At 43.8% G+C, this 23,032-nt stretch overlaps 1 protein-coding gene across 1 annotated transcript in view; it reads right to left on the minus strand.

Moving 5' to 3' along the window:
• Positions 1-246: 246 nt before the first annotated feature.
• The window catches only part of TBXA2R (thromboxane A2 receptor), a 102,395-nt gene continuing 79,609 nt past the window's right edge, over positions 247-23,032 (minus strand). The window contains exons 2-3 of the mRNA XM_030219411.1: positions 19,054-20,079; positions 247-2,508 (exon numbers count right to left, since the gene is read on the minus strand). Coding sequence (XP_030075271.1) covers positions 2,239-2,508; positions 19,054-19,899 — 1,116 coding nt within the window. The 5' untranslated portion in view covers positions 19,900-20,079 and the 3' untranslated portion in view covers positions 247-2,238. The remainder of the gene's footprint in view (positions 2,509-19,053; positions 20,080-23,032) is intronic.

The raw sequence follows: 23,032 nt of genomic DNA on the forward strand, positions 1-23,032 counted from the left end.
GCTCCCCTCCGTCCCTTTGTGTCTCCGTGTGTCGCCGGCCCCCCTGCAGCCTCCGTGTGAATGTGTGACCCTGGCCCTTTTGGCACGCCCCCCCCCCGTGTGCTCCGCCCTCGATGTCATCGCGTTTTGACGCGAGGGCGGAGCAGAGCTACAGTGCAGTACAACGTTGGAGCTGAGAATGTGCTCCGCCCTCAACGTCATAGCGGGGCCCACAGACTGTGATTTTCTGTGGCTTCAGAGCTTCGAACTTACGAACCTGGCTTCAGTGACGTCAGTGCAAATAGAACGTTGAGGGTGAGTTTTATATATATAGATGTGAACAAGGTTTCAATATTTCCTTTTTAACAATAGTTCTAGGATAACTGTTGGTCATTTATGGATTTGACATGATTTAATTTGATATAAAAGTGGCAATTAAATAAAATGTGCCTCTTTTATACCTTATATATAAAGACAACATAGGAATAGCTTGGTGGTTAGAGCAGTAGGCTGAGAACTAGGGAAGCCAAGATAGAAATCTTGCTGCTCTCCCTGATTCTGCTTGTGACCTTGAGCATGTTACTTCACCCTCCATTGCCTTAGGTACAACTTTAAATTGTAAGTCCAGTTGTGAAGATAAATAGCTTTGTATACCTTTTTATAACTCAGATCTGAAATGGCAAGTGATTAAATCTAAAATCCAAGCCCTCATTCGTTCACAAATTTAAAACAAAGCATGCATATTTTATAAAGTAATGCATATACATCACAATTCCATTCCTGCTCCAGCAGAACTATGCCCCTAGGAAAGACTATGCAGCTTGCATAAAAGTATGCATCTTTATGTTTGCATGCATAACTGTTATATGCATATATACCCTTGCAATATTATAAGAGCCCTGTTTTGTATGTAAATGTTTTTTAAAATAACCCTCAAAGTGACGTTGTAATGAAAGCCAATGTGTAACAATATGATCATCAGAATCCCCGTATATGATGTGACCTCCAGATCAAATATACTTGACTCCCTGGGTAAAATCACTATTTTACATGCTGAGTTACTGCAAAGCTGTCCTGGCTTTATGATATCAGCCAAATATTTTATGGCATCAACTGCAGACTGTAGATGTCTTGAACTTTGCTTATTCTTTTCACTCTGTAGACAACATGAGCTTGGCACACAGAGGAGAATGAGGCTGAGGGTCACAAAACCAACATGAACAAGCAGCCTAAAGGTGTTATGAGATACATTTTGTGGTACTGAGACAGGTTTTGAGTAACTGAATTTTTCAACCTTTAGTCATTGTCAGTAGAACACCTTCTCAGAATCTAAGGGGAAATAAAACTGTATGCCCAAGGGCTGTGCAAGTACATGTGCCCTAAGGATATTTGAAGAACTGTAGCACCTCGTCCCAAAACCAGCAGCTACTGGGAGAAAAAACAGATGTGACAAAATACCAGAGCGGCTTTGTTAATTTTGAACCCTCTCTAGCATAAAAACCAACCCTGGCAAACCAAACGGACAAACCCCAGACTCTTGCCTCCTCTTGCCATTAAAAAGTTATTGGTTCCGCTCGTGGAGACTTGAAACTCTGAGTTACATTTTTTCAATGTATTTTCTCATTTTAGAAGGTACATTAAACTCTACATCTTTAGAAACCTTGGTCTAAAGACTAGGTCTTCCCAAAATTAGCGTAGAATAACTCAGGGAACACTCTTGCTATTATAGTTATAAGCCATTTTAAGAATATGGGGCTGATATTCAGACCGCGGGAGACAGCCCTGTTAACTCTCGCAGTTGGTGGCAAACTCAGAAATCCAAGGCCGTGCTGTAGCTGGTGACCGGCATTGACTTTCCGGGGTTTTTTTTGGCACAACATAGCCAATGACCAGACTAGCCACTAAATGCTGATATTCAGCCAAGATAGCCGGCTATCTCGTGCTATTAGTGCTTAGCTGGCTTAAGGCTATTTAACCAGTCGGGAGCCGTTCCTGGCCAGTTAATTAGTGCTGAATATTGGGGGAGGAGGGGGGGAATGTATATTGTATAATAGTATACAATATACATCTATACATAGCCTACATTGGTGCTGTGTTTATACACTGTAAGTCTGACAAAGTAGACTTTTGTCTGCCAAAGTTTGTTTCAATAAAACAGTTGTCTATAAGGTGCCACCATCGTCTTTGTCTTTCTCGTAAGTCAATAGTTTTTCAGTGTCCTTGGTCAGGCACTTTCTAGAAATTAAACTTCTGTGGCAATTAACGAATCACTGATTCTTGAGTGTACTTGCGCTGTAGTGAAGGGTTCATAGTGGGGTACAAAGACATTATGGATGGCCTAGACTTAAGACTGGGATAAAGTCTTTTCAACACAGCTCTTCTAAAGAGAATGTAGACCCAGGGATCCAGGATCTGGTTCCAGGTAGCCACCCGTAGATAGATGAGCAGCAGGTTTTCTGTCTCCCGAGGGATGGCACTGCCTGCCAGGCTTTTGGGAGGCTCTTGCAAGAGGGTCTGTGCAATAAATATCTGAGGAGAAAGAAAGAGATGTCATGGTTGCATCATCATTTGACCCTTCACCTGTGTTCTTCATAATCCATCATAACTCATTGTAATCAAGAGGAAAGAAAAAGCCCCAGAAATGATGAGGCGTTTCTAAGTAGCTGGTTCAAGGAATGAGCCCAGTTTACTATAGTGATTGGCACCAGGCTGTGAGGCATCCACCATGAATTTAAAATCTATCTACCCTCAAAATGTAATCATCAACGTTTTCTCAAGTTTTGCTAGGTCACCATATTTTGGGGACATAGTCAGCACTTTACTGGCCAGGCTAACCGCATAAATGGGACCACGTAGAACACAGTCCTATCTTTATGAGGCAACCCATGGCCAGTTAAGTTTGAGTATTGACTTAACCAGCTATGTGGTAGCCAGCGCCGCACAAGCTGGATATTAAATGCCAAAGCCTGGACATGGCCTGGCATTGAGTATCCAGAAATAACACCAGCGGCGGTCTGCAAAATGCTCACTGCTGCTAGCTGAATCTTACCCCCTCTATTTTTGTTTCTTGGTATTATGACCTGTTGATTATGACCAGAAACACATATCAGGCCCAAAAAGTATAAAATAAACACTTCCCTACCCCCCCCCCCCCCATCTACTAAGCTGTGCGGCAATGCCGACAGCCCATTCAAAAGGGAGCCTGTGCTAGTGTTGGTGCGTGTTTTTCACATGCACCGAGGCCCCCTTTTTACTGCAAAGGGTAAAAGGGAAGTCTTTCCTTCCTGCAGGAAATGGCCATGCGGCAAAGTACCTTTTGCTGGCGGGGGGACCCCAAGCCCCTCCAGCTGAGGTCTTCTTCTCTGGCGCGGCCGCGTTGCTGGCTGATCTGCAAGGCTTCGTTCTGTTTCTGTGAGTCTGACGTCCGACATCAGACTGACAGAAACAGAACGAAGCCTTGCAGATCAGCAACGCGGCTGCGCCACAGAAGAGGACCTCGGCTGGAGGGGCTTGGGGTCCCCCGCCAGCAAATGTACCCGATGGCGGCGGAGGGTTGGCGGCAGGAGGGGGGTCGAGAGGGTCATCGGCAGGGGACCAGGGCCAAATCTATGGGGGTCCATGCCCCCGTGACCCCACGTGGCTATGCCCCTGGTGGCAAGTGCTTTACTTGCCGCATGGCCATTTTCTGCAGGAAAGAAACACTTCCCTTTTACCCTTTGCAGTAAAAGGGGGCCTCGGTGCATGTGAAAAACACGCGCCAACACTAGCGCAGGCTCCCTTTTGGCGCAGCTTGGTGAAAGGGGCCCTTTGTGATTTGCGTGCTGTAAATAACACATGCTAACTGCCACTTTTGCAATTCGTGTGAGACCAATTAACTGTCTCCTAACTCCAAGCACAGTAAGGGGAAAGGGGGGGGGAGGGAATGGGACTTATATACCGCCTTTCTGTGGTTTTTGTAACTACATTCAAAGCGGTTTACATAGTATATATGGGTACTTATTGGTACCATTTGGTATCTGCATGTTTTAACATGGCATATTAATTTGTAGCTACTGCATGGTAAAATCCCACATCAAGACATGGTAACTCCAAAGTTTACCACAATTTAGAGGGCCCCTAATCGTATCATTTTATTGAACTATGTTGCTAGTAAAAATTCAGTTTATAGTCTGAGTGCCTGTGATGGGTTTTTTTTTTTTTTTAGAAAATATTTTTAAAATCATTTGCTCAGTATTCACATATTTTCATCATGAAATAAACCCTTGATATATTTTTTATTCTTCTATCCCATGTGAAATGAATCTCTTACTTGTTTTTGACACTTAAGTCTCTAGTCTGTAACAGCCTATAAATAAGGTATCATATATTAGGAACTTTAGTCAGCCATGGAAAATGTGGCTTCTCACTAACAACCACTGGCTTGCTCAGTAAAAATATAGATTTTAACTCATTGCCATGGTTTTCTTTGTTTTATAGAAATATAAAACAACAGAAAAACAATACATGATCTAAAGGAAATGCTGCTGAAGATGGACTCTTTTCCGTGAAAGTCCCAATAATCTGCTGAGCGAAGCAAATGACTGGCAAAATTTAGCTGTGAGTAGAAGACAGACCTCCATTTTGTTGCAAAACTAAAATGTATCTTATTAAAGTTAAAATTAATTGCTTTATTGATTTATTTAATATATTTATTTAAGTTGCAAAGAACTGGTGACGTGCACAGAGTAATCTGACAGTGAACACATTATTTAAGAGTTGATGAACTGCAGGGTCTACAATCTACATCTACCACAAAAACAATTCCCCTCTCCCCCTCCCCCAGCAAGCCTCTGGAATTACCATTTTAAAGTTGATACCAGTGTTGTCTTTTTTGCTACACATCATCTCAGGTATTGCATTCCTTTAACTGTAACAGTGTATGAAAATCTTTGCAAGCATAGGAGCAAATTTACAATGCAACTGGGAGTGCCAAACTGAATGCAAACTACTTCTTCGTGGACACAGCGAAGGAGTTTGCTTAAAATTAGAGGGCAAGGGGGCTCAAGCATCCACTGCATCTACAAAACTGGCACCTATGTGGTGAATGCGGTTAGCTTAGCAGAGTTTAAAAAAGGAGTTAGACGGTTTCCTAAAGGACAAGTCCATAAACCATAACATGTATAGAATGTTTGTATGTTTGGGAAGCTCACCAGGTGCCCTTGGCCTGGATTGGCCGCTGTCGTGGACAGGATGCTGGGCTCGATGGACCTTTGGTCTTTTCCCAGTGTGGCATTACTTATGTATTTATTTATTTATTGCATTTGTATCCCACATTTTCCCACCTTTTTGCGGGCTCAGTGTGGCTTACAATAGGATATGAATAATAGAAATACATTTGTTACAATTTGGTTATGGATTACATTGTGCAAAGATATACGAGACATTCAAATATCAAATTAGGAATATGACAATGGGACATAAACATAGAAATAATTGGAAGGGGACAATGGGAAGCTAAGGGGTAGTACTTATGTTTACTACCGGAAACCCATTTGGTCACTGAGGGGGGGGGGGTCCTTTTACTAAGCTGTGGTAAAAGAGGACCTGTGCTAGCGTCGGTGCAAATTTTTGATGCACGCTGAGGCCCCCTTTTACCGCAGCGGGTAAAAGGCTGACTTTTTTGCTGGAAAAGAAACGGCTGTGTGGAAACTGAATCACTTCGGGGGAGGGAGGGGGGCACTTACCGCTACCTACTGAGGTGGCGGTAAGGGCTCCCACGCTAAAATAGAAATATTTTTTTTAGCACTGGAAATGGCGCATGCTGGGTACTGCTGGCCTCCTACGGTAGTTCTGAACTGGCACATGGCAAGCCTGTTGCTGCGCACCAACCCTTTAGTAAAAGGTTGCTCTGTATTCAAATAGTGGGAGAAAAGGCCATTCCTAAATACACTGATATTTTTATTTATTTATTTATTTATTTATTTATTGTTTGCATTTGTATCCCACATTTTCCCACCTCTTTGCGGGCTCAGTGTGGCTTACAATAAGATATGAATAAAGAGAGTACAGTTGATACAAATTGGTTATGGGTTACATTGTACAAGTTATGTGAGATAATCAAACTATCATTAGGAATATCACAATGGGACATCAACAGGGAGATTTTGGGAGGAGATAATAGGAAGTTTAAGGGCAGTGTTAAGACATGTAGGCACATGGTTTACCTATTCCTGTAAGTATATGTATGAGTTATGTGGAGTTGGGGGAAATGAGAGATCTTGAGTGGATGTGTGATGTGTTGATGTAAGTGAGTGTAGACTCTATGTGTTTAGGTTTTTTCCGTAGATTGTCTCGAACAATTGGGTCTTCAGTAATCTGCGGAAGGATGCTTGTTCGTGGATCGCTCTTAAGTTGCATGGCAGTGAGTTCCAAAGCTGCGTGCTCGTGTGAGAAAAGGTTGACGCGTGTAGCGTCTTGTATTTCACGCCCTTGAAAGTAGGGAAATGGAGGTTGAGGTATGTTCGGGAAGATCTCCTAGCATTTCTGGGTGGTAGGTCAATCAACTCGGACATGTATGCTGGGGCTTCGCCGTAGATGATCTTGTGGACTAGTGTGCATATCTTGAAGGTGATGCGTTCCTTCAGTGGAAGCCAGTGTAGTTTCTCTCGTAGTGGTGTTGCCCTTTCATATTTTGGTTTTCCGAAGATGAGTCTGGCTGCTGTGTTCTGGGCTGTTTGGAGTTTCCTCAGTGTTTGCTCTTTGCCGCCTGCGTATAATGAGTTGCAGTAATCCAGATGGCTGAGGACGAGGGATTGCACTAGGTTACGAAAGACGAATCTTGGGAAGAGTGGTCTTATCCTTTTCAGTTTCCACATGCAGTAGAACATCTTCTTAGTTGTGTTGTTTGCGTGGGTTTCCAGTGTTATGTGGCGGTCGATAGTGACTCCAAGGATTTTTAGTGTTTCTGAGATTGGAAGGTTTAGGTTTGGTGTGTTTATCGCGTTGAATTCGTTGGTGTTGTGTAGGGAGGTGAGTACCAGGCATTGAGTTTTTTCTGCATTTAATTTCAGACGGAATGTGTCTGCCCATGTGTTCATGATGTGTAGGCTTTGATTGATTTCGTTGGAGATTTCTTTGATGTCATGTTTGAAGGGGATATATATCGTCACATCATCAGCGTATATATGTGGATTGAGGTTATGGTTTGATAGGAGTTTTGCTAGGGGGATCATCATTAGGTTGAAAATAGTTGGTGAGAGGGGTGATCCTTGTGGAACTCCACATTCAGGTATCCATGCCTTGGACGTGGTTGAGTGTGATGTAACTTGATACGAGCGCAGGGTTAGGAACCCCTTGAACCAGCTTAGGACATTTCCTCCAATGCCGAAGTATTCAAGTATGTGTAGTAGGATTTCGTGGTCGACCATGTCAAAGGCGCTTGACATGTCAAATTGTAGGAGGAGTATATTGTTCCCGGTTGCTATTATTTGCTTAAATTTGGTCATAAGGGTGACTAGTACTGTTTCTGTGCTATGGTTCGACCGGAATCCGGATTGGGCATCATGCAGTATTGAGTGTTTGTTTAGATAGTTTGTGAGTTGTTTGGTTACCATCCCTTCGGTTAATTTGGTTATTAGTGGTATGGATGCTACTGGTCTGTAGTTGGTAATTTCGCTCAAGTTTTTCTTTGTATCTTTTGGAATTGGGGTGAGTAAGATTTTTCCTTTTTCTTTTAGGAAGAGTCCATTTTGTAACATGTAGTTTATATGATTCGTTAGGTCAGTTGTGAATTGTTGAGGGGCTGATTTCATGAGGCTGTTTGGGCATGCGTCTAGTTTGCAGTTGGATTTGGCATATTTTTTGAGAGTTTTAGAGATGAGGTCTTCTGGTAGTGGTTCGAACTCGGTCCAGGTTCTGTCTGCTGGGTGTGCTCCTTCTTCTGGGTCCAGACAGTCTAGAAGAGTGGCGTATTCTATGGGACTGGCGGGTATTTTGTGTCGTAATAGTATGATTTTCTCCTTGAAGTACTTCGCAAGGTTGTCGACGTCTGGTATATTTTCACCGTTATTTGTAACTGGTGTGGTATCTAGCAGTTTGTTCACAAGGCTGAAGAGTTTATGTGTGTCTTTGTAATTTGGTCCTATTATTGTTTTGTAGTGTTGTCTTTTTGTTTGTTTTATGGTGTATTTGTATTTTCTCCGAAGTAGTTTCCAGTCGTTTAGTGTTTGTTCGTCTTTCTTTTTGTTCCAAGCTCGTTCTAGTTTCCTGACTTGTGTTTTAAGTTTTTTCAGCTCTTCGGTGAACCATGGGTTTGTTTTTTTCCTGTGTGATGTTCTGGTTTGGGTTGGGGCGATTTTGTCTAATGTTGTTGTACATAGCTCATCCCATTCTTGGAGGAATTGGATGGTGTCAGCGTTTGTTGTCCATTCGTACTGGTAGATTTGTTGCCAGAATGTCGCGGAGTCTATTTTTCCTCTCGTTGTGTATGTTGTTCGCTCGGGTTTATTGGTCGTGTTTAAGTGTGTTTTTCGCCAGCAGAGAGTGACATTTGCTTTATGGTGGTCTGACCATAGTGTAGGTGTCCAACTTGTGTCCGTGATCATGATGGTTGAATCCGATTCGAATTTGTTCGTTATGATATCTAGTGTGTGTCCTTTTTCGTGAGTCGGTTGCATGTAAGGTGCTTGTAGATCCCAAAGTTTTAGGAATTCTTTGAACTCTCGTGTGCTTAATGAGGTGTCATCTTCTAGGTGTAAGTTGATGTCTCCTAGTATGAGGATGTTTGAGGAAGATACGCAGGAATTCGAGATGAAATCCATGAGTTGTGTTTGGGAGTCTTGCCATTTCCCTGGGGGTCTGTAGAATAGGATTGTGTTGAGGTGGCCTGTTAGATTTGGATGGTTTATTCTTGTCGATGCAATTTCGAGTTGTGGGGAGGTAGATTCACCCGTGATTGTGATGGTGAATTCGGGTTTGTAAATTATAGCTATTCCACCTCCTCTTTTTATTCCATTCCTTGTCCAGTGGGTGATTTTGTATTCTGGTGGGCATATTTCTAAGATGGCTGGATCTGTAGGACTATGGAGCCAGGTTTCTGTGATAAATAGGAGGTCTAGTTTATCTGCGATGATCCAGTCTAGTATGTCTACTGAGTTCCTTACTGCTGATCTTGCATTGATGTATCCTAGATGAATTGAGCGATATGGTTCCAAGGGAGGGTTTGACGTGTTTATTTTTATTAGTTGTCTGTTCCTTCGGTGGTTGAATTTGTTGTTGTTATTGTTTTCCTCATTTTGTCGATTGTGCTCGTTTCCGGAGGCTATTCCTCTTAATTGGTTGTTGTGTCTTTGGTTTGGTGGGTTGTCAAAAGGTTGTGCATATGATTGGTGGGTTGGTGGTGAGTTATTATGGGTGCTGTTTGGGGCGTACATTGTGTCTGTGTGAGTGTTGTATGATTTGTAAGTAATGGGAGTCATACATTGGCTGCTGTATGTTTTTAAAAATTATATGCAGCACAAAAACATAGCACAAAGGCCTCTCAAGAGTGGAACAAACAAAGGTGCTTCATTCAAAGCCACACACAGGCCGTGTTTTGGCATTACTGCGCCTGCGTCAGGAGTTAATCTCAAAATAGCACATGGACAATGTACAGTTGCAGAACGATATGGCAAAACGTAAAAGCCGCTCGAAGCTATCTGCCCGAGAACATCTGGTACAGAGAAATGCATCGCACTGTGCACCTCAGTAGTTCTTTGCAACTATTTTGGCGCCAGTGTGACATGGTTCTCTGTACCAGATGTTATCAGGCAGATTGCCTCGAGCAGCTTTTAAGTTTTACTATATCATTCTGCAACTGTACATTGTTCATGTGCTATTTTGAGATTAACTCCTGATGTAGGCGCAGTAATGCCAAAACACAGCCCATGTCGGGCCTTGAATAAAGCACATTTGTTTGTTCCATCTTTGAGAGCCCTTTGTGCTGTGTTTTTGTGCTGCTTTGTACTGTGTACCTTGTCTCTCTCTGTTCTACGTTAAAAAATTATGGGCTAGATTCTATATAAGGTGCCTAAAAAAATCCACACAGTAAACATATCCGGCTAAGTGTATTCTATAGATGGCACCTAGATTTAGGCACTATATATAGAATACTCTTAGTTGATATCCCAGTGCCTAAAACTATGCACCATCATTTACACCAACAAAAATCTGACATCAATCCCTGCGCATAGATTTACATGCCCTGGGCCATATTCTATAACTACGAGTGTAAATTTTGGAATGCCAATGAAATGCCCATTTCCCCTCCCATAGCCTCTCCCCTTTTGAACTGCGTGCATTAGAATTTAGGCACAGTTTATTACAGAATACGCTTAGTGAGTTGTGCGCATAAATTCTAATTATTGCCAATTAATGCTCATTATTGCTTGTTAGGTGCTGTTATCAATGCTGATTGGCTTGTTAAACCAATTAAGTTACGCGAGATGTTATGGAATAAGCTTAGGTTTTAGCGTGGAGCGCTAGGTGCACTATATAGAATACAGAGGTATGTGCATAATATGTTTAAATTATTAAGGGGTTCTTTTACTAAGCTACATCAGAAACTGGCCTTAGCACATCCTTGTGTGGGTTTTTCCCACATTCTATGGCCATTTCTACCACAGTAGTAAAATGGCTGATTTTCCATTTTTTGTATTAATGGCCATACACCAATGTTTATCAACACAACAAAACAAATAGAGATTCTTTATAAGTAGGTAAGCAATGAAAATCCTAAAAATGATGAAATGGGAGGAAAAAGCCTCAAGAAGCTTTCAGCCATCTGCTGGTAAAGCAAGACTTCTTCATCAGTGGCAAAAAACCTCCCAGCAAAAATTTATAATATTTGAATAGCCAAATGTGAGCTTAAAATACTTAGGGGTCCTTTTACTAAGGTGTGCCGAAAAATGGCCTGCGCTGTTGTAGACGCGTGTATTGAATGTGCGCAGGTCTATTTTTCAGCGTGTCTGCAAAAAAGGCCTTTTTTTGGCCGAAAATGGACGTGCAGCAAAATAAAAAATTGGCACGTGTCCATTTAAGGCCTAAGACCTTATTGCCATTCATTGACTTAGCAGTAAGGTCTCACACATTAACCGAGCAGTAATCATCTGCGTGCGTACAATGTCGATTACCGCCCACTTAGCGCTGTGCGCTGGAAAATAAAATATATTTCCCGGCACGCATAGTGGACACGCGTAAAAAATTAAATTACCGCTCAGGCCACACAGTAGCCAGGCGGTAGTTCTGAATTGGCGCACGTTGGGCATGTGTAGATGCCTACACGGCTTAGTAAAAGGGCGCCTTAGTTGCATAATCTCTTTCTCTCAGATAAAAAGACTTCCTGGTGCAGGCATTTGTTTCCCGAAACATGGCACCCCGTTGAGTCTACTGTTGAATTTATTGTGCATTATCTTGAATTAAAATTGTAATATTTGACTCCTGTGGATCCACTTGTTACATAGAAAAAGACCTGCACAGTCCATCCAGTCTGCGCAACAAGATAAACTCATATGTGCTACTTTTTGTGTATACCTGCCATTATAAGGGCACAGACCGTAGAAGTCTTGCCCAGCACTAGCCCCGCCTCCCCCCACCCAATCTCAGCTAAGCTTCTGAGGATCCATTCCTTCTGAACAGGATTCCTTTATGTTTATCCCACGCATGTTTGAATTCCGTTACCGTTTTCATCTCCACCACCTCCCGCAGGAGGGCATTCCAAGTATCCACCACTCTCTCCATGAAAAAATACTTCCTGACATTTTTCTTGAGTCTGTTTGGAAGTCTGTGGACTTTCCCCTACTTTCTTGTTTCCATGGTTCTCACACTATACATATATTCAGTGGCATTAGCTATACGGATAGCAGAGATCAATACACATATTAAGCACGGGTGCCAGCGCTGAATTTAGTATAGTGACCATGCAAGCTGAAAATTTACTCCACTGTGTTCAGTACTTTATTTTTTATATAAAAAGGCTTAAATTCAGTTAGCCTTTGAAGCGGAAGAAAAAATGACTAGAATAACTGAAGTGTTGTGCCAAAAATAATATATGTTAGCCACAGTTCATGAGAAGAAAAAACCCAAAGGGGATTTCTGTATATCCCAAAATAATTCTAGACATAACACTCATTAGAAGAATAACCAGATTTATTTTTTTATAGATTTTTTTTTAATTGCAGCCTGGAAAAGACCTTATTTAGGGGGTCTTTTACTAAGCTGTGGTAGCGTTTTTAACTCATGGTAGAAATCAGCTGACGGTAAACGCCGAGGTGCTCATTATATTCCTATGGACGTCTCGGCACTTACCGCCAGCTGATTTCTACCACAAGCCAAAAACACTACTGCGACTTAGTTAAAAAAAAAAAAAAAACCCTTACAGCCCCTGCTAGATGGAAAAGAGAAACTGGACTAACTTGGAATGATTGTGTTTGTAAAGTCTGCCAGAGGAGAAAAGTTACATTTCTTGGTAACTTTCCGGAATACACCAACTAGGTTGCCTAGCAGGGACAGTAAGCTGATTTAGATGAACTTCCCAGCAAAGGACAAAAAGAAAGAGTGATCTCCTGCAGGAAATCAACCTTGTGCGGTTGACTGCCAGGAGGTATACATTTTAGACAAAGGCGTTCAAGCTCTTTCGAAGTGATGTTGAGGGATTTTACAGAATTATGGGCATGGAATACAGCATCTGTCTCAGGAGGGACTATGCACTGTCAGGACTGGAGTGCTCCTTTTAATGTTAGAAATGATGGACAGTCAATAGCATAAGTTCAATCATGTTTTGGAGAGAGCTAAATTTGGCAGGAGAGTCACATCAGAAGATCCGGAAGCTGATGAAAGAGGTCATTCTTCCTTTGTCCTCCTGATCCCTCCTAAGCACTGTTTGGGTAGAATTTACACTACTGTGAGCGGTTCAGAGACAGCCAGCTCATGCATATATGTGTTGTGTTTCATCAGTGTACCTTTAAATGGACATCCACCGAGTAACTGCCATGTAAAACTCAGAGCCTGGAACTTTGATTGTCTTAATTTCTCTAACCCAATGTTGATGTTTCTATGTAAGAATGCAAATTAAGGGGTCTTTTACAAAATGGCGGTAGGCTAATCCGGAACTACCGCTGGCCCAATGCGGCTGCCAACAGTAGTTCTGGCTGGAGTACTCTCTTGGCTCAAACCCTCGACGTCTCTTTACCACACTGAACTCTCTCCTCAAAGTGCCTTCACTTTCCCCCCAGACTCTGGCTGAGTTCTTTCATGATAAGGTTCACAAGATTAAACTTGAATTCTCAACCAGGTCACCTCCACCTCTACTTCCCTTAGTCCATTCTCTCAACCCTCCAACTCCTGCCTCCTTTTCTTCCTTTTCTGAAATCACTAAAGAGGAAACTACACATCTTATTTTCTCCTTGAAACTAACTACCTGTTCCTCTGATCCTATTCCCACCCATCTACTTAACACTATCTCTCCTACTGTCATCCCTTTTATCTGTCATATCCTCAATCTTTCACTGTCCACTGTGACTGTTCCTGATGCCTTCAAACATGCCGTAGTCACACCACTCCTTAAAAAACCTTCATTGGACCCTGCCTGTTCTTCCAACTATCGCCCCATCTCCCTCCTCCCTTTCCTATCCAAGATACTTGAACGTGCTGTTCACTGCCATTGCCTTGACTTTCTTTCATCTCAAGCTATTCTTGATCCACTTCAATCTGGCTTTCACACCCTTCATTCAACTGAAACAGCGCTTGCTAAAGTCTCCAATGATCTGTTCCTGGCCAGATCCAAATGTCTCTATTCCATCCTCATCCTTGCTGCTTTTGACACTGTAGATCACAGCCTACTCCTTGATACGCTGTCCTCACTTGTATTTCAGTGCTCTGTTCTTTCCTGGTTTTCTTCTTATCTCTCCCAGCGTACCTTTAGTGTATACTCTAGTGGATCCTCCTCTACTTCTATCCCACTGTCAGTTGGTGTACCTCTGGGATCTGTCCTGGGACCTCTTCTTTTCTCCAATGGGGAGCCGGTTGATATTGTATATCTGGATTTTCAGAAGGCGTTTGACAAAGTGCCGCACGAAAGACTCCTGAAGAAATTGCAGAGTCATGGAATCGGAGGTAGGGTATTATTATGGATTAAGAACTGGTTGAAAGATAGGAAGCAGAGAGTAGGATTGCGTGGCCAGTATTCTCAGTGGAGGAGGGTAGTTAGTGGGGTCCCGCAGGGGTCTGTGCTGGGTCCGTTGCTTTTTAATGTATTTATAAATGACCTAGAGATGGGAATAACTAGTGAGGTAATTAAATTCGCCGATGACACAAAATTATTCAGGGTCGTCAAGTCGCAGGAGGAATGTGAACGATTACAGGAGGACCTTGCGAGACTGGGAGAATGGGCGTGCAAGTGGCAGATGAAGTTCAATGTTGACAAGTGCAAAGTGATGCATGTGGGTAAGAGGAACCCGAATTATAGCTACGTCTTGCAAGGTTCCGCGTTAGGAGTTACGGATCAAGAAAGGGATCTGGGTGTCGTCGTCGATGATACGCTGAAACCTTCTGCTCAGTGTGCTGCTGCGGCTAGGAAAGCGAATAGAATGTTGGGTGTTATTAGGAAGGGTATGGAGTCCAGGTGTGCGGATGTTATAATGCCGTTGTATCGCTCCATGGTGCGACCGCACCTGGAGTATTGTGTTCAGTACTGGTCTCCGTATCTCAAAAAAGATATAGTAGAATTGGAAAAGGTACAGCGAAGGGCGACGAAAATGATAGTGGGGATGGGACGACTTTCCTATGAAGAGAGGCTGAGAAGGCTAGAGCTTTTCAGCTTGGAGAAGAGACGGCTGAGGGGAGATATGATAGAAGTGTATAAAATAATGAGTGGAATGGATCGGGTGGATGTGAAGCGACTGTTCACGCTATCCAAAAATACTAGGACTAGAGGGCATGAGTTGAAGCTACAGTGTGGTAAATTTAAAACGAATCGGAGAAAATTTTTCTTCACCCAACGTGTAATTAGACTCTGGAATTCGTTGCCGGAGAACGTGGTACGGGCGGTTAGCTTGACGGAGTTTAAAAAGGGGTTAGATAGATTCCTAAAGGACAAGTCCATAGACCGCTATTAAATGGACTTGGAAAAATTCCGCATTTTTAGGTATAACTTGTCTGGAATGTTTTTACGTTTGGGGAGCGTGCCAGGTGCCCTTGACCTGGATTGGCCACTGTCGGTGACAGGATGCTGGGCTAGATGGACCTTTGGTCTTTCCCAGTATGGCACTACTTATGTACTTATGTACTTATACTTCTTCCCTTGGTACTCTGATCTCATCCCATGGTTTTCAGTATCATCTTTACGCTGATGACTCCCAGATCTACCTCTCCACACCAGAAATCTCAGCCGAAATCCAGGCCAAAGTATCAGCCTGCCTGTTTGACATTGCTGCCTGGATGTCTCAGCGCCATCTGAAACTAAACATGACCAAGAATGAGCATTCTTATCTTTCCCCCTAAACCAACCTCTCCTCCTTCCCCATTCTCTATTTCTGTGGATAACGCTCTCATCCTTCCTGTCTCATCAGCTCGTAACCTTGGGGTCATCTTCAACTCCTCCCTCTCCTTCTCTGCATATATTCAGCAGACTGCTAAAACCTGTCGTTTCTTTCTCTATAGTATCAGCAAAATTTGCCCTTTCCTTTCTGAGCACAGTACCAGAACCCTCATCCACATCTTATCACCTCTCACTTAGACTATTGCAACTTGCTTCTCACAGGTCTCCCTCTTAGCTATCTCTCTCCTCTTCAATCTGTTCAAAATTCTGCTGAACAACTAATATTCCGCCAGTGTCATTATACTCATACTAGTAAAAAATGCCCGTTTCTTAAGGAAAGGAAATGGGCGCTAGCAAGGCCATCCCCTACCCTGCCTCACTGTTCCAGACTCTGCCCTCCCTCCGTTTTCACCCCCCTCCGCATTACGGACCCCTGTACCCCCCTTCCAAGACCCTGTCAACCCCCCTTCTCGGCGAAAACCGTCCCCCGCCACCGTGGAGTACCTGTGCTGACGGGGGGCCCCAACCCCCATCAGCCGATCCTGTGCTGGCCTTCGCGGCATTGTTTCCTCAATGATCTTCTGTTGAAGTTCCTCTGCGTGTGTCTGATGTCAGACGGACGCAGAGGAACTTGAACAGAAGATCATTGAAGAAGCAACGCCGCGAAGGCCAGCACAGGACTTCGGCTGATGGGGGTGGGGTCCCCCGTCAGCACAGGTACTGGACGGCGACGGGGGATGGTTTTCGGCGGGAAGGGGGGTCAACAGGGTCACGGAAGGGAAGTACAGGGGGCCATAACGCGCGGGGGGGTGTTGAAATCGAAGGGAGGGCGGAGTGTGGAACTCGGTGGGAGGTGCGTGAGGGAACACGGGGTGTTCATGCTCGTTGGGTGGGGGGGCGGGTTGGTGATGCGGGGTCTGTGTAGCCCCGCTCCCTGCCACTTACTCCTCCCCTTTCTTTGGAATCAGCTGTCACTGACGTCACTGACGTCACTGACGTCAGTGCGTGCCTGCCTAGCAAACCACCTCTGAGAGAGGCACGGTCCCAGGCACATTAGAACGTTGGAGGTGAGAATTATTATATAGGATTAGTCCTCTCCTCAAGTCACTTCACTGGCTTCCTATCCGTTTCCACATACAGTTCAAACTCCTCTTATTGACCTATAAGTACATTCACTCTGCAGCTCCTCAGTACCTCTCCACTCTCATCTCTCCCTACATTCCTCCCCGGGAACTCCATTCACTGGGTAAATCTCTCTTATCTGTACCCTTCTCCTCCACTGCTAACTCCAGACTCCGTTCTTTTTATCATGCTGCACCATATGCCTGGAAAAGACTTCCTGAGCCGGTACATCAAGCGCCACCTCTGGCCATCTTCAACTCTAAGCTAAAAGCCCACCTTTTTGATGCTGCTTTTAACTCCTAACCCTTATTCACTTGTTCAGAACCCTTATTTTATCATCCTCACTTTAATATTCCCTTATCTCTTGTTTGTCCTGTTTGTCTGTCCTAATTAGATTGTAAGCTCTGTCGAGCAGGGACTGTCTCTTCATGTTCAAGTGTACGGCGCTGCGTACGTCTAGTAGCTCTTTAGAAATGATAAGTAGTAGTAGTAGCACTCGCCATTTCTAGCACTCCAGAATTTTTTTTCTGTAGCACAGTGCTAATCTGGCAGTAATCAGGCAGGTTACCGCGGGAGCCCTTACTGCCACCTCAGTGGGTGGCAGTAAAGGCTCCCCGCCGTATGGCCACGCAGTAAGAGTTATCTTATCGCATGGCCATTTTTTGGGGGGAGGAGGGGCATTTTACTGACTGCGGTAAAAAGAGCCCTGGTGCACTAGAAAAACGGCCCCTGCTGCGACCTAAGGGCCCTTTTTCCAGCAGCTTAGTAAAAGGACTCCTGAGGTAGGCCAGATAAGAACAGAATCTGATCCCAACCTCATTCAGACCATCAGGGTTCCTCAATGCACACCCTTTCAAGTCAGTACACATCTTAATGTTGATAAGGGAATGGAGGAGGTGCCCCTATATCTAAGCAATGGGAAATATTGTATATGTGTAAAAAAAAAAAAAAAAAAGACCAAAGATAGCTGAGGAACGAACAAAAATGAAAGTGGAAAAATATTTTGTGCAAAAGACAGTAATAAAAATTTATAATTGATTTCCCACAGGGCTTGTAGTCATGTCTTGAATAGCTTCCAAGATGTGGTAGGGTGGGTTTGATTTGAGCATACCCGGAGGGGGGTGGGGAGGGGGGTAGTAGGGAGTCTTCTGATCTAAATAGTGATGAATGTTAGATTGGGGGCTATAAGAGTCAAAGCCTCTGACCTTTGGTAATGTTGCAGTTAATTCTTTTGGATTGGACAAACAGATTAGGAGGGGGGGGGGAGGGACAGATTGTGTTTCTTGTATTTGATTCTGTAAACTTGATCTCTGTTCTCGGTTAAAGTTACCTGGTTGTTTTAGGAGCCCTTTTATTAAGTGGCAGAAGCCCACTATGGGCTTACCGCATGCCAAACAGGAACTACCGCCGGACTATTGCAGCAGCCCAGCAATAGTTCCCACCCCCAACGCACACCATTTCCAGCACTAGAAAACTATTTTCTATTTTTGTAGCGCTGGTGTTTACCCAATGGTAATCGGGCAGTGCCATGCGTTGCCCGGTTACCACCAGGTTAGCAAGGGAGCTCTTACCACCACCTCACTGGGTGATGGTACGTGCTCCCCCCTGAAATGGCTGCATGGTAAGTTGTTCACTTACTGCACAGCCATTTCTTTTTAAAAAAAGAGACAGCCTTTTACCCACTACTGTAAAAGGGAGGCCTCAGCGCGCATCAAAACCATGCACTGACACTAGCACAGGCCCCCTTTACTGCAGCTTAGTAAAAAGACCCCTTAGTGTGCTGTCAAATTGTCTTATCCTTTAATAAAAACAGATTTTGAAATAAAAATTGGTTGGCACAAGGAAAAATCAAGACCTTATTTTCTTCACTGGAAATTAAAACCAGATGAGATTATCCTTGCACTACATGCCTTGGACGTTTTGTTGATGTTCTAAAGTTTTTGAATTATTAAATGTCTTCAGTTCTACCCCTGCATTGTGTCTACTTTTTTCCTTTTCATACATGTCCTTTCCTTTTACAAGAATTAATGGAATAGGGGAACCGGCCTCAGAGTGGGATTTACAGTTTTGATCATGCGGATATTATAGAACAGTAACTGATCTTAGCCATGTTTGCTTTTGAACTTGAGAGTTACAGGACATCTACAAAACTCCAGATATGCCTACCTTTGTAGGTAATGGGTTGAAAGAAGACCAGCAATCCAAGTGACCAAAGAAAATGTTCCTCAGAGGGATGTCAGAAATGATTGACAACCATGAGCTATGTTTAGTTGAGATTTTCAATTTATAAATTGCTACTAAAAAGCCACTAAAAATCACCTAATGGACAGTTAAGAAATGTAAAAGTACACATTCCAATGATTTACTTTTCCATGAAAAGAATTAAAGAATAGAGATCTTACCAGTAGTGGCAACCAGCATGCACTGGCAATAATCATGATGCCAACCAGTTGCACCATCATCTCCACCTCGCTGTCCCGACGTCTTTGCACAGACTCACGGTCATGATAGACCCTGCAGAGTGTTATCACACTGATGGTATTCAGGATAAAGGAAATTCCCACTGAACAGATGCCAAGTAAAGCAAAAATCATGCCAAAGGCAATGTTCTTTCTATCATGGAGCAAAGTGAGAAAGCACCAAGATTTAGGATATTGTACAGTGTATTTACCCAGGCCCAGGATGGGCAGCAGACCAAGAATAAAGGCAAAGCCCCATACCATGCCCACAATGCACCAGGCACGACGTTTAGAAGCCCGGCTGGAACGTGAGAAGGGACGATTGATGCCAAAGAAACGTTCTGCAGCCATGGTGGCACCTAGGAAGAGAGGACATTGACCATAGAACACCATAGACAGCCCCATAAAGTTGCATAGGTGGCAGTTGGGATCCACATCAGTCCAGTTGAATTGGGTAAAGTGGTATGATACAACAATGGAGCCTGTGACCAATAGGCCCATGAAGTCCGTTACTACCAGGCCACATAGGAAAATAAGGAAGGAGGACCGTGAGCGGCTATGGGTCTTCTTGTAGGCACTGATCAGGACGCAGAAGGCGAAGAGGTTAGAAGAGAGTCCAATGAGAGCAAAGATAGTGGAAAACCATGGTGAGGCGAGTGTCATCTTGCTCATTTCACTGATATTAATACTTCGGAAGCAATTGCTCAGTTGTAATACTGAGCTAGCATTACAGGAATCTGATTTACCTGCGGAGCACAGCAAAGATTTATCCATTTCCCAGGAACACATTTTTATTTTGCAGGGTGTAGTAGGTTGATCTAGTTTTGAATAATTTCTGGAGAAGGAAAATCCAAAACGTTCCTAAGGCTGATCACCTATTTGATATGGAACAGGATTCCATTGCTTTACTCAATAACTTTAAAAGTTTGGTAGGTGAAAGAAGCAGTCAATCACTTTCTTTCTTGAACCCTACGAGAAAGAAACAAATGATTTATTAGCTGTAATTTAAATTTAGTTCATGTTTACCTCAGTCCTTTCTTAGCTAGAATGCAGCACAGTCCATAAATCATTTTTCAACTTCCTCAAACCTGTTTGTTGGAAAATATATTTTATTGGAAAAAATGAACTCAATATGGCAGACATACAATACCAGGTAAGCAAACTTTATACAAAAATCACAACTCGAAGGCAGCCATCAAGCAACTGGTAGACATTGAGGGGCATATCGAAAGGGGTGCCCAAGTTTTCCTGAGGACATCCTCACAGGATGTCCCAGCAAAGGGGCGGGGAAACCCGTATTATCGAAACAAGATGAGTGTCCATCTTTTGTTTCGATAATACGGTCAGGGATGCCCAAATCTTAACATTTAGGTTGTCCCTAGAGATGGTCATCCTTAGACTTGGTCGTTTCTGATTTTCGGCAATAATGGAAACTAAGGTCGCCCATCTCAGAAACGACCAAATCCAAACCTTTGGTCATGGGAGGAGCCAGCATTCATAGTGCACTGGTCCCCCTCACATGCCAGGACACCAACCGGGCACCCTAGGGGGCACTGCAGTGGACTTCATAAATTGCTCCCAGGTGCATAGCTCCCTTACCTTGTGTGCTGAGCCCCCCAAAATCCCTACCCACCACTGTACACCACTACAATAGCCCATACGGGTGAAGGAGGGTGCCTAGATGTGGATACAGTGGGTTTCTGGTGGGTTTTGAAGGGCTCACATTTACCACCACAACAGTGGCGTAGCTAGGTGGGGTGCCAGGGGAGTGGCCGCTCCCCCAAACGGAGTTCTGCCGGCGCTGGCGCCTATTTTTTTTCATCCTGTTGCACTGAAAATGTGCACCGGCAGAAGTCCGCTCTCGCTCCCCTCGCGCTGTCAACTTGCCTCATCCTGGCTCCGCTTCTGTAGCACAAGTGTAACAGGTGGGGAGGGGGGATGGGCCTGGGTCTGCCTGCCTGAAATGCACTGCACCCACTAAAACTGGTCCAGGGACCTGTATACTGTTGTCATTGAGCTGGGTATGATATTTGAGGCTGGCAAAAAATATTTTAAAAAACTTTTTGAGGGTGGGAGGGGGTTATTGACCACGGGGGGAGTAAGGGCAGGTGATCCCCGATTCCCTCCAGTGGTCATCCAGTTCAGGCAACTTTTCGTGGCTTGGTTGTAAAAAAAAAAGGACCAAGTAAAGTCAGAAGGGCACCCATCTCCCAATTTGAGTCTAAAGATGGGCGTCCTCTTTCGAAAATAAGCCTGATTATCAACAAAAGTAGAAGTGATATCCTTGAAAGCCAACTATACATAGCTAATTTCAACTATTAACCCCCCCTTCTTCGAGAGAGAGAGAGTAGAGGGAGGCCCCAACTCTAATTACCTCTCCCCCTTCCATTCCTAGCCACTTCTACCCAACCTTCTCCCCTCGCTACCCGCCCCCCCCCCCCCCAGATAAGAGTCCAAAAAGCTGTGACCAGCTGATACCAACACCGTAATTAGGTCAAGAAGGAAGAAGATGCAAGTTATTCAAAACCAAACAACTCTAGGGCTCAGAGACTGCACATAAGCTATCCATATGTCCAGGAAACATTTAAACATTTAAGGTAAGGTGAACTTAAAAACGTTTTTAAAAAGAGAGATTATAAGGGTCATTTTGCACAGGTCATTTAGGAAGGAACATTCAAAATTCTACTGATATTTTACAAAGGCTTTATCCAATTACATAGAAAAATGCCAGCAAAGTACATATATATTTGCCAGCACGTACAGGGGAAGCAGCAATATATATGGAAACAAAACGCAGCAAAATATCAGCAAAATAGCTCTCCAAAAAATTTAATGGAATGGGATGGAAGGGGACACAAGATGAAATTAGAATGTGGTAGATTTAAAACAAATCGGAGAAAGTTTTTCTTTACTCAGCACGTAGTTAGACTCTGGAACTCATTGCCGGAGAAGATAGTGACGGCAGCTGGCCTTGCTGAGTTTAAAGGGGGTCTGGACACATTTCTGAAGGAAAAGTCCATTGATTGTTATTAAATTTTTTTTTTTTTTTTTGCCAGGTTCTTGGGGCCTGGATTGGCCGCTGTCGGAGACAGAGTGCTGGGCTTGATGGACCTTTGGTCTTTTCCCAGCGTGGCAGTGCTTACATGTGCTTATATGAAATTTGGCATATGAGAAAAACCTGTAAAAAGATTCACTAATTGAAAATGGGCCAAATTTTACTGAGGGATTCAGAGAAATGAGGCCCCCCCCCCCCAAAAAAGATTTCTATGGGAGGAGTTCCAGTGAAACATAATAGTTAGGAATTTTCTTCTTTCAAAATACCTTTCCCTGTTCTCTAGTCTCCTAACCTCCTTTACTGCCTCTACTATCCAAAAACTATTCCCCACCTGCAACTGCTCCACCACCCCGCAAACCATTCCATCCCCCAAAAACTATCAATGCCCCACCACCCCACAAACTGCTCCCAGCCCAAAACTGTACCTCAACGAGAGCCCTACCATCCTACAAACTGCTCTACTCACAAAGACTGCTCCACCACTTTGCTAACTGCCCCATCCTCCAAGATTACCCCACCACTCTGCAAACTGCCCCAACCCCCAAAACTGCCCCAAGTGCCCCACTACCTTGAAAACTACCCCCTCAACAGCCACACCACACTGCATGTTGCCTCTGCAACTGTCACACCCCCATAACTATCCCCTGCAACTGCCCCAACCCTCAAAAACATCCCACAACTGCCTCTCCACCCTGCAAACTGCCCCCAAAACTATTCCTGCAACTGCCCTGCCATCCTGCAAACTATCCCACCTCTAAAAATTACCCCCTACAACTGCTCCACTACCCTTCAAATTACCCCCACTCCAACAAAGTATCCACTGCAATTGCTCCAGCACCCCACAAACTGCCTCCACTCACAAAACTA

Source organism: Microcaecilia unicolor, chromosome 11 (genome assembly GCF_901765095.1).
Source record: "Microcaecilia unicolor chromosome 11, aMicUni1.1, whole genome shotgun sequence".
Taxonomy (NCBI): Eukaryota; Metazoa; Chordata; class Amphibia; order Gymnophiona; family Siphonopidae; genus Microcaecilia; species Microcaecilia unicolor.